The 12,938-nt window shown below is 37.3% G+C and overlaps 1 protein-coding gene across 2 annotated transcripts in view; it reads right to left on the reverse strand.

Annotated features, from left to right (window-relative positions):
- Positions 1–12,938, reverse strand: part of SLAIN1 (SLAIN motif family member 1) — a 60,046-nt gene that overhangs the window by 12,324 nt on the left and 34,784 nt on the right. Inside the window, exons 3-5 of one of the 2 annotated variants that reach the window (XM_060191599.1) lie at positions 3,298–3,447; positions 2,080–2,229; positions 660–1,001 (exon numbers count right to left, since the gene is read on the reverse strand). In XM_060191599.1, coding sequence (XP_060047582.1) covers positions 660–1,001; positions 2,080–2,229; positions 3,298–3,447 — 642 coding nt within the window. The remainder of the gene's footprint in view (positions 1–659; positions 1,002–2,079; positions 2,230–3,297; positions 3,448–12,938) is intronic. The other variant, XM_060191600.1, reaches the window with a different exon arrangement.

Here is a 12,938-nt window from a genome sequence, read left to right on the forward strand (position 1 = left end):
GAAAGTGACACGGTCTAACCCACCATGTTGACACTTCCAATTTCCAATTATTATGGCAAGTACCAGCTTCCAAATCCCCCACAGCCACACAGATCTTAATTCTAGGTGTCAGAAAATCACAAGGAAAGGCACATCCAGACTTGCCCCAAATCTTGATGTGACAAGCAGCATCCTTTTCAAGTGGCATCATCCACACTTACCATCTATCGAGCTGTGTTAGGAACAGGCAGCAAAACACCAAAGGCTGCAGGAAAGGTGAGGAAAGATGCAACTCAAGGCTTTCAACTCCATCAAGCTCCACAAGAACACCTCAACTTGTACAGCCCTGTTTGTCTTACAATCTACAATATTAGCAACAACATAAACATGACCCACACTTATTTTTTTTTTTTTAATTTACAAAATGGCAATGTGCCTGTGATTTTTTTTTTTTTTTAATTTATAAAAAGAAAACACTGACAAAAAAAAAAACCTCTTTGGCAACTAGGGCACACAATCAGAAGCTGGTTAATTATAAATTTAAATTTAGACCAAAGAGAGAAAGCCTTGAGGATATACTTAACATATTTGGGAAACATTTACCAATTATGTATATTGACCTTAAAACCACATATAAAAAGTCTTAAGTACATCAGATGACAAAAGGGCAAGTAATCTACCTCCATTGGTCCTATTTGGTTGCTGATCTGGTGCCTGGGCTTGAGGTGAGTAATACTGTTGCTGCTGATAATTATTTGAAGGAAAATACTGGGAACTGGGGGTTCTCCTACACTCCCGAATACTGGAGAAAGTCTGTGAGTGGGGAATTCCTCTTTGGAAAGGTGAGCATCTAGGAAGGCGAGGCTGAGGTGGTGGCAGATGATCAAATTCTTCTTCATCCTCCAGACTGAAACGATCATATTCTTGATCACTACCAGTCCCTTTTTTCCCTGAATTCAGTGACACACTGGAACTATGTCTTGACACAGATGCTGAAGTAGAAGCATAATCTTGCCTGAGACCTGTAAGATAAGAAGCATTATATGTACGTATCAATCTAGCTAATAGCAAGGTCCAACTATTCAAATAAACATTTGAAGAAGTCTATGGTAAATGATAAAATGGAGACTCATCATCTCATTCATTGTTAAACCCCAGAAGACAGTTATCTTTATATATCCAATAGATGTCTAATATTAGACCATTCTGTTTTGCTAAAAGATTGCTTTGATTCCATTGAAGTAGCCACTGCTATAATTCAAAATCCATGTCAACTCATTTCTCCAAATTATCTTTTGAAATCTAGGGAGACTACTTAGGAAAATCTATCATCATCATAAAGAGATTTCAATAAGTTATACAACTATGTAGTGAAAACATTGCCCAACTAAGAACTCATTCTACTTCCTATCCCAACTTTCAACATCAAAAGAAAGGTTCAAAGTCCAGGGTACAAGTATTTTTTTTTAATTTTTTAAAGATTTTATTTATTTATTTATTTATTTATTTATTTATTTATTAATGAGAAAGATAGAAGGAGAGAGAAAGAACCAGACATCACTCTGGCACATGTGCTGCTGGGGATCGAACTCAGGACCTCATGCTTGAGAGCTCAAAGCTTTATCACTGCAACACCTCCCGGACCATGGTACAAGTATTTTCTAATAAAGTCACTTCTCTTTTATTCTTTCTGTCACTAATCCTATCTTTTCTTCAAAATATACTTACACTTTAACACTTCAGTAGTTTTGGGTCATTTTAAATTACAGTCATCCAAAAGTTGTCAAAGTGGAAGTTTCTAGTTATTCAATATCTTGCCAATACCACAAATTTAAAACAGTTTTTTTAAAAGCAGACTTCTAAAAATAGTGTGATTAACTTCTGAGACTGGCATCCAATCTTTCAGTCACACAGCTCTAGGAAGTCACTGTCAGTGCGCTGTTAAATGCAAAGCAAAACTATATCTTAGGGAACTCTGCATGAGCATTACCATGTTTCTTCAAGTAGCCTTGATTAATTCTAAAAGCAGTAAATGGTTATGCTTAAATGACACTTGGCTGTTTATTTTCTATCTTTTCTAGTTAAAAAAGAAGAACATACTTTCTTCTTGCAAACGAGCCATGATCTGAACATCAGTGAGGTCCTGCAACTTATACCCCATGGAGATAGAGTCATCCTCCAATTCAGACGTACTCAGTTCACTATCTACAGATGACTGGGGACTGAGAGGGGAGCTCCTGGAGGTGTAACCTAAAAAGACAAAAGACAAAGAAAGCATGTTTCTTTTTATTATTCATGTATCAGCAATGAGCAAATATTTTTTCCTCTTTTCACAGTGTATATATTAGCATTCCTAGATCCTAAGACTATCAAGTAAGTGTGTTCTGCCTACAGTTATGGGGAAAAATATATATATGAACACGCATATGCACACTTTGAGTTAAAAATGAGATATGCCTGTCCCCAGCAGAAACTGACTGTATATTTTTACACATTAAAATTTAATCGGGTTTACTTTTTTAAAGAGATATAGACAGAAGCGCTATAAACGGTGTCATACATAATAGGTAAACATCCATTGCAGAAACATATTGGTATCCTTCATAATTTAGTTACAATGGAATTGTTGTCATCATGGAAGTGGAAAAAAAATGGCTGCAGATAAAATTTGGTGGAGGGTGAGAAGTGCTGGCACCTGTCCAGGGAAGTTGTCAAACTATACATATGTGACAATTGTCTTGGTAATCAGCATTTTTTCAACAAAGTGACCAAAAATGAGAGAACCAAGGAAGAAAAGTATACAAACAGAAAACTGTAGCAACAGAGTCACATAAATGCTAAGGTAAATAGGGAGATGGTAAGTCCTATACCACATAAAAAATTACTCTTGACAGTATTTCCTCAATGAAAGGATTTTTTTCAAAAACAAAAATGTACTACTGGCTATTTTTCCATATAGCCCTCACATAGCAAAAAGCTACCAGAAAAAAAAAAGAAAAGTAAGATATGAAAAAATTATACCCTTGAATAAAAATGATTTTAATTATGCTACATATTAATTTTAAAAGCTCATTACTTACAAACATGTAACAACAAAGATATGCTTTTGTTAACTGGGGAAGACTGTCCATGACACTCAATTGAAAGCAGCAACTGGTAAAATGAAAGAGTAATGCTAGGTTTTGTTATTCCAATGTAAATGTATAGTATAAAACTTTATTATGAGTATCCTCAAGCTTTCCATGGAAGCTGGATATTTAAACTCTGGTTAGTGACTGAAATACAAAGCAAGCATTAGTCAAGAAGCCAAAATATTACCTGTTCGTTCAGGTGTTAGTATTGCTTTATTTGAGGTTTTAGAGAGGCTGGGAGTATTAATGCCATTGCTATAGGGGCTCAGTCTTGCAACAGGACTATAAGGAAAAGCCAGTGAGATATTTGAAGAGAAGAGACTTCGCCATCGGCTAGCTGTCACAGAAGCAGAAAATAAAACAGCAGCAATTAGCTATACAAAAGCAGATGTTGATTTCTCAGCAGGAAGTAGGGAAGAGGTTTTAAAAAACGGAAAAATGAAAAAACAAAGCAAATTTTCCTAAGACTATCTTAACTTTATTTATAACTAAGGGGAAAAACAGACAATTTGCAAATCAGAGTCTTAATTATACCTCTATTAAGAAAAAAATAAATCAGTTTCACCTTTATCAAAGCCAATATGTCTGTGTAGCAAGGTAAGTTTGCTTTTAATTATTACATTATAAATATTTTGGGTTTTTTTTCACAAAGAGGTGTTTTTTAATAAATGATAATGTCAAAAGAAAGACTCAAATTTGTCATCTTTGAAAATATTAAAACAGGACATAGAGAAAGCTCATCAGGTAGGATATGAGCCTTGTCACACATATGGCCCAGATTCAAATCTCAGCAGTACGTTGTGGCATGTAGGTGCTGTAAAGTCTCTTTCTCCCCGTCTCTTTTGTCTATCTCTTACTCCCTCTTTCTATCTACATGAAAGGCAGTCATGGAGGGGTGAAACTTCATAAATACAAGGCCCCAGTACTGTTATAAACAGAAAATCATGGAAAGTGTTACACATTTTTTGTAGTAGACAAAATTCACTTTTGAACTGAATGGGAGGGAACAGACACAAAATATGAATTAGGCTAAACTTTAAGCAATAATTGTGTTCATATATGCAAGGAATTTGACAAAACATGAAAAAGCAAGTAGTTAAAAAGGACCGCTTCAAATTACATCCTCCAGATTACTTTTAATGAGAAATGTTAATAAGCAAATAGCTAAAAATGTGTCTGTTTTAAATATATATATATATATATATATATATATATATATATATATATCAGTGATTTAACAGTATTCTACAAAATTAAAAAGATTTTGGAGTATTTTCATACATAGTGTTCCCAAACTTAAAAATGGGCAGCGAGATAGATGGAGAGAAAGCAACTATGGAATGTGGGTTCAGAAAATAATTCACTCCGAAACAGGGAATAAGGTCACTGCAAAATGGTATTAAGGTTAGTTTAAAAGAAAAAAATGTTGGGGACCAGACAGTGGTGCAACAGGGGAAGAGCACACATTACAATGTGCAAAGACCTGGGTTCAAATCCTTGGCCCCCCACCTGAAGGGGGAGTAAAATGGAGCTGCAGGTATTTCTGTCTCTCCTTCTCTCTGCCTTCCCCTTCCCTCTCAATTTCTCTGTCTCTATCCAATAATAAATAGGTTAAGTAAAAAATGTAAAAAAAAAAATTTTAAATGTTTCATTTTACTTCAATAGGAATTCTTGAGATAAGTATCACTCCATTCCAACAAGTGCATTAAAAAAAATGTATTTTCCTTTTGTTGAAGAAAAGAACTAGTGGGGCTGGTTGGTGGCACATTTGATTGAGCACCCATGTCACAATGCACAAGGAACCAGGTTCAAGCCCCTGGTCCCCACCTGCAGGGAGGAAGCTGCATGAGTGGTGAAGCAGGGCTGCAGGTGTCTCTCTCCCTTTCTATCTCTCTTCCCTCTTGATTTCTGGCTGTCTTTCTCTAATAAATAAATAAATATTAAAAAAGAAAAAGAAAAGAACTAGGCAAAGGAATTCTATGCATAGTGATCGTGATTTGGAATTCTCAAGTTCCCCAGAAAAGATAGTGATGTGACTGACGTCTGGTTCCTACCTGACAATAGTCTGGTCACTTATCCAGGATGTAGTTATTTCACTGTGGTTTGACTCTCCCCAGCCTAAGTCAGTCCCTACCTGCAGTCTAGATATGTAAACCTGATCCCCAAATACACTGAGAAACAGGGGTTAATATGAAACACATACTAGATGGCTGTTTTTACTTCATCAAAGCTTCACATTAAAAATTCTACATTTAAAAAAAAAGATCAATAGTCCTTTGTGACTGCTAAGTTGCTTAACAGATGATGTTATTTTATACCAGTTTGATCACTTGCCAGGAAAATTACAGTGGCTGCATGTTCTCAGCCACAGATGCAGGCAACAAGGCATCCCAAGTAAACAGCACTCACTGCTCTGCGCAGTAACTACTGTGACCCAGCCTCTAAGCACAATGCCCCAGTGATTGTGGCTATGACAGCAAGATCCCAACTAAGAGCACAATTAGCATCTATTGCAAGTAAGAATGCTTTACACTGTCCTTTGGCATTGAGGCTTTTAAGAAAAGGGAGGGGAATTATTGTGGAGACAAACTAACAAAACAAGTATCCTATGTTGGTGCACAAGGCTGTAGCGGAGGAGGAGAGGGGAAGGGAACGGAAGGCCTCACATCCTATTTCTTCACTATGCCAGTGAAGAATCATAAAAGCTATAACACAGAATACTTTGATTTTTTAAAATGAACAAAATGACCTTTAGAAAGGGGTATGATAACTTTTCCTCTTGTTCCTTTTTTTTTTTTTTTAATCATCTCTGGTGCTCCAGGCTAAATTTTTTCAGACAGACAGACAGAAAGGAAGAGTGAGAAAGAATGGAAAGAAACCACAGTACCGAAGCTTCCTTTAATGCTGAACATGAATCTGGGGTCATATACGTGGCAAAGCAGAACATGATCCAAGTAAGCTATTTTGCTAACCCATGAATAAGACATTCTGAACAGTTAGTTTTCCTATACTCCTACTCTTAGGTTGTATCTGCAAATAGCTTCTCAGATTTGAAGGTGGGATGGACTATGCATATTTCATTCCAACCACTAGACTAGCAGAGTTGGGTCAGTCAAGCATATGATGCACTGATTAAATGTGTCTTACTTGACAAAGTTTTCTTTCTGAATGATCTCTCTAGAACTCCACTGCAATATCTTTAATAATCAAGATATTCTTCACCTTTGACCAGGTTATTAATAAATTACAATTTAACTGTGTGGTTATTTCTGTGCATCATTATTAGAGTCTGACTCAATCCCCCCCCCAAAAAAAAAACTAAACTAAATTTAATTTAATAAATTATTCAGTAAAAGCAGTAAGAAATATCACAAAGGACAGGTGGCAGGTTACTTGTACAAATTTAGGTTTCTTAAATACACATAAAATTGTGCTTTTGACAACAAGAGATCCCCCAAACCAAACACATCTCTTGTATGTTATCAAAATGAAAGTTAAGACTTTTGTCCTGCCTCATAACTTACTGCCTTTCAGACACCAAGTTACAGATGATCCTGAACTCCACAGGCAGATAACCTCTCTGATGTGCCTCGGAACCTCGCCTCTCCAGAGACCTACTTCACTAAACAATAACAGAAACAGGCTAGAGGTATTGATTGACCTACCAATGCTCATGTCCAGTGAAGAAGCAATTACAAAAGCCAGAACTCCCACCTTCTGCACCTCATAAAGAATCTTCGCCCATTACCCCCAGATGGGGAGAAATGCTAGGGGAAGGTGACCAGAGTGCTCTGAATCCCACTTCCATCAGGACCCACAGAGAGAAGAGAAAAAGGAAGGGCATCTGGAAGTAGTAATAGGTATAGGTGTGACTTTGAAAGGAAAGAGAAGGCAGGACCATAGTAAAAAAAAGGGGGGGGGGGAAGAGGCAAATAGTTACAGAAATAAGAGTCAACCCATATCCATGACCTTGAGAGAACCACTGCAGTTTCCAATAAAGGGAATAGGGTCACAGAGCTCTGGTGGTGGGAGTTGGGGGGTGGGGGGAGGTTGTACTCCTGTTATTTCACAGTTTTGTAAATCACTAATAAAAACAAGAAGAAGAAATTTAGGAAAGCAGTGGAACTTACACCCACAAAAGGAAAAAACAGCAACTGCTCTTAGTGATAATCCTCAAAATAATCAGTAGCTCAACACACTGAAAGCGTTAAAGTATTATAATACTGTATCCTGGAAATAATCATTTTCACACGTCAGCTGAAAGTGTGTTTACTGAAATTTCTGTCACCCTTAATGTCAACAGTACTAGCATCTGTATGGCTTAAGTACATTCCTGATGGCCAATACTTCTCTCTATTGGCTTCTAACAGTAAGGTTCAGTTTTCTAACCAGGGCGCTATGGTCTAAATTTTGTGCTTCCTTAAATATTCAGACTGATAAGCTAACCCTCCTCACCCTGGCGATGGGATTAGATGTCTGGCACTTGGAAGGTGCTTACATCATGAGGACTGGAATCCTTTCTGAATGGGATTAGTGCCTTATAAAGAAGTCCCTGAAAAAAATAAGTATTCCTTTCTGCCATCTTAGAAGAGCCCCCCCCCCCCCATTCTTCCTATTGGCAGCCTGTTCTTGGTCTTACATCCTCCACAATGGTAGACAATACGTTTTCGCTATTACAGGACACCCACTGCGTAGAGGTGTTTTTTTGTTTGTTTGTCTGGGTTTTGTTTTTAGCCAGAATATATTAAGACATAGGGAGATGTCATTTGAAAAATTAGCTCTTATATTTTCTCCTCCTTCTTCTCCTTCCTTTTCTTCTTTTTATCTAATAATTAGACTCTAAAAGGAAAAACTGCAGATTTGAGACACTATGGCTTGCTCTAATTTGCTGCATTCTACTATCTGTCTCTCACCCGAAGCAGCTGATCTAGACACCTGAGCAGCACGAAGAAATCATTGTCAAACTGTCCTATAAATATTTTCTTCAATTTCTAATTCAGATGATAAAATTTCACTTTTTTTTTTAACTAAAATTCAAGGAATTATTTTCTAAATAAATCACAGTTTTGTACCATATTGCTTCTGGCTTTCCTCAGTAACCCAAATTTATATTCTCTTTCATAGTACCCTGACCCAAGTTCTGGTTTGAGGAATAGGCCAATATCATTTCAATCTTCACACATAAGCCCTGTGTGCCCATAAGGTTCTAAAAAAGTACTCCAGAAGGATTCAGATACCAAACATTTACAGATCAGATCAGAGTCATTCCTTTACTCATCAAATAGCAAAAAAAAAAAAAGATTAGTCGACTATCTTTCACAGATACCCACAGCAGAGTTACTTCTCTGCTCCACAGTGATTCTGGGAAATATGCCTGAAGCCTATGCAGCAGCTTGCTTTATAAAATTAATTTCTCCATTCATTTGAGTAGGCGCCCACTATGGTGGCCATAAAGTACCAGATGCTGCAAATACTCAAATGACTAAAATATAATTATGGCTCTCTTCTCCTCCCCATTCCACCTTTTAAATATCAACAAGTGCAGCACAATATGACACATAGTAATTGCAATAAAAGCACCATGAAGCACACTCAGAGCAAAAGGAACTGTTGGGAACATGTGGAAGCCTGATAGAGCTTAGGGAGAACTACCCCCACCTTTGGATGGAGGTCTGAGAAGATAACCTCTTGGTAAATCTCTCTCAACCGAGGTGAGCATAAGGGGGGAAACTCAGACTTGGTTCTTTCCTTCTTATCTCTCAGGCCCACAGAAACCCCAGTACTTCCCTCCATTAACCACAGGCCACATGGCCGCAGATTCACTCACTCAAAGTCACCTTCTGATCACAGAAGAACACATCTTATCACACACTTGATCACACACCTCAGACCCCAGACAAGAGAAATTCCAAACTATATGGCCTTTTGATATCCATCTTCTCTCTGTCTCACCCTACAGGTTTAACCCCTATGCTTCTCTCAGATACCTTTGGATAATTAAGTTGCTTGTGTTATGGAGAATAACTGTCTTGTATCTCATCAATTCCTGTCATACCAACCCCCTACCTTAGGGGCATGCTGACTGTTAAGAAACCTGTAATTTCTGTCATATTTCAACAATAATTAACTTCATTGCTTTTCTATTTAACTCATGTCCACTTTGCTAATAAACGGACTCTAGGATTCTGGGACTCTAAAGACTCAGATTCTAGATTCACGCTAAGAGTCCCCTGGTGTCTTTTACTTTGTGTCACCCGTCGTGAGCGAGAAAGAACCAGCCAGTTACCTTTCCCCTGGAGGCCACCCTGCCGGAGAAGGAGAGAGACACCCCGAAAAGGAACAATGATTAACCTTCTGAAGGATCAAACACTTAAAATGCAGATAGTGTTTAACATAGCCTTTGAAGGTTGAGGGGCTTATTTTGCAAGGTGCAATTGTCATTCTAGAGAAAAATCACACAAGTGAAGCCATGGAGGCCTGAAAAAGCAGTACATATTCAGGGAATGGCCGATGCTACTGGGACTGAAAGGTCCACATGGGGGAAGTACAGGGACTGGAGAGACTAGTTTACACTCCTTTATTTCCATTGCCTGGGCATCATCACTCTGAGCTAAAGTTCTATAGACAGAGAGTGACAAAGGCAGAAAGGCAGAATACAGGTAATGAAGGACACTGACATGGCTGCATTAGTTAACAGTCAAAATTACTGCACATAAGCCTTATAAGGATGAGGAGTAAGAGAATGCATCACAGGGGGTCTGGGTGATGGTGCACTTTGGTGAGCATACATATATATACACACACAACAGTGCAAAAGGTTCCTGGTTCAAGCTCCTGGTCCCCACCCACAACTAGGAAGTTCCACATGTAGTGAAACAGTGCCGCAGGTATCCCGCTGTCCCTTTCCTTCTCTATATCCCCCTTGCCTCTCAATTTTTCTGTCTCTATCCAGAAATATGAGTGTGTGTGTGTGTGTGTGTGTGTGTGTGTGTGTGTGTGTGTGTGTGTGTGTGTGTGTATTAAATGCACCATGTTTAAGACAGCTAGGCCACTGACAGGAGCAGACTCAACAGGAAACATTGTTGACAGATCAAGCAATATAACATGGGGGAAAGGAATTACTCTTTCTAGTGAGGTTTGGCTATAAAAGAAAGAAAAATTAGGATTCAACTCAAATTAGTCTCACAGTAATAGAACTATATAGCAAGGTTATGTCAGGTATTGATACATAATAATAATGGTTTTTAGCATACTTCTTTACTACAGCTTTTCATAACATAGGAAAGAAGACCAGCAAAATATGGTTTTATAGGTGACTGCTTAAATGTTGCCAAGTCAGAGGCAAAGTACTGAACCTCGAATTTTTCAGTTTGGTCAAGATAGATTCACATGTATGTTTCTACAGACTATCTCAGTAAAAACTAAATATCCCAACTGCCATGATTGTAAGAAATACAGTTTCTTCAAAATCCACAGGCTACTGAGGTCTTATCTCTGACTCTTAAATAATGATGTCCTTTACCACAGAGTCCTGGAGTATAAGGGAAATGGGGAAGGAAGGAGAGATAAGCAAACTTTGCATGCTTTTGCTTTTATTCTTTCCTTATATGACATGTGTGTAGGTCTAAGAATGCAAGCCAAAGAATGAGGGACATTGAGCACTATGGCTTTTCACAGCCTTACCACTTTTTTATTCTCCCTTATATTGGCAGAAGTTATACTTAGAGCACAAATTTTTACCTAAACCTGCAAGGACGGAAGGAAGGAAGGCAGAACAGAAGACTTTCATTTTCATTAAAGCACCTTTTCAAGAACAAACTTCTTAGGTGATCATATTCTTTGCAAACCTGGAGCCTACAGAAATGCTTGCTACACAGTTACACAAATATACTCAGATGTTTGAACTACATTTAAAGGAATTAAGTGGAATTAAATCCAAGCAAACATAGCATCTTATTGGTCTACTCTAATAAACTCTGGCTGCACACATGGAGGCAAAGTTTTCTCAAAGGCCATCAGATCACATTAAGTAATCATGGCTGACTTAGTTCCAACTGAAGTAAGCCCTCTGGAGTAGTAACATATGGTCAGCATCTTATCTGATCCACTATTTTTATGGGGTAAATTTGAGTAGCATTCATTTCTCTGCAGCTTGCTGTGACCTGATAAATAAACATATGGGATCTAGGAAATTCTCCCACAATTATGAAACAGGTGTTCATAGTGCTCTTCTCCAAACACAAAAAGGATCCAACTATTGTGCACTGGCTAAAATACTTAGTACACGATGCTCCTATTGGTAAACTCAAGGACTAGTTAGCCTGAGTAATGTTACGATTTCAAAGTTTACCTATCTTCAAAGTATAGCCAGAAAAATCTAGTAGCTTAATTTAATTTTCCCCATACTTAAATTCATTCAGTCTAAGATAACAAATGATAGGGCTGGGGTAGATAGCATAATGGTTATGCAAAGAGACTCTCATGCCTGAGGCTCCAAAGTCCCAAGTTTAATCCCCCTATACTACCATAAACCAGAATTTAGTAATACTCTGGGGAAAAAAAAAGTCAAAACAAATGATATAAAAGCAGTAACCATGATACATATGATATACAATTGATGGATATTATACATTATAGATATTTCAGTTGCCTTAAAATATAATAATTTACAAAAACATAACTACATACATCTTTAAGAAACATTAAATAGTAATTTATTCATATAAACAATAACTAGAGCTACTCAAGAAAGTCACTTTCCACATTAAAATTAAGTTTTAAAATCTACTAAGATCAAAAGTAACAAGGGTGGTGCAAAGCACAAGGACCAGCTTAAGGATCCCAGTTCGAGCCCCTGGCTCCCCACCTGCAGGGGAGTCGCTTCACAGGTGGTGAAGCAGGTCTGCAGGTGTCTATCTTTCTCTCCCCCTCTCTGTCTTCTGCCTCTCTCCATTTTTCTCTGTCCTATCCAACAACAACGACATCAATAATAACTACAACAATAAAACAAGGGCAACAAAAGGGAATAAATAATATTAAAAAAAAAAAAACCAAAAAGAAAACAAAAGTAACAAGGGTCACATATCCATGACTGACAGATAAATGTTGTATTTGCCAAAAGAGGATCACACATTTCATCTGAATATTTCAGATGTATTATTAATAATTTATAATGAATATGGAATTAATAATATTCCACAGGGATTCAAGCTTTATAATTAGGCTTAATCTTAAATAGGTCCAAAGTTTCTCAGATCTTAATAGCTAAGTTATCTTACTGGCTAAAGTATCTATAACTTTTTTCTTTAATATTTTATTTACTTTAATGAAAGAGATACAAAGAGAAAAGCCAGCACACTATTCATTGTTCAGCTTGGCTTATGGTGGTTCTGGGGACTGAACTTGGGAGCTTGGAGTCTCAGGCATCAGTCTTTTTGAATGTGCATTTTACTATATTCAGGGACCTGTGTTCAATCCCCTGGTCCCCACCTGCAAGGGGGTAAGCTTCAGAAAACAGTAAAAAAGTACTGCTAAAAGCCTATTTTTCTCTCTTCCTCTTCACTTTTTCTTCCATCTCAGTTTCTCTCTGCCTCTATCCAATAAATATCAATAGATAAAACATTCAAAAAAAGAAAAATAACAATAGTCTTTTAAAAGAACATAATTTAAAAAATGCTTATGCACAGAAAAACTTTAAAACAATAGGCATAAAATAGAGATTTCTTTCCTTCCATACCTAGACCTACTTTCTAAAAGTTGCCATCCGAGACTGAGTTTTTCAATCCCTAATTTAGAGAATTATATAATGAGTATATAACTATTCACACT

This window comes from Erinaceus europaeus, chromosome 5, assembly GCF_950295315.1.
Source record: "Erinaceus europaeus chromosome 5, mEriEur2.1, whole genome shotgun sequence".
Classification (NCBI taxonomy): domain Eukaryota; kingdom Metazoa; phylum Chordata; class Mammalia; order Eulipotyphla; family Erinaceidae; genus Erinaceus; species Erinaceus europaeus.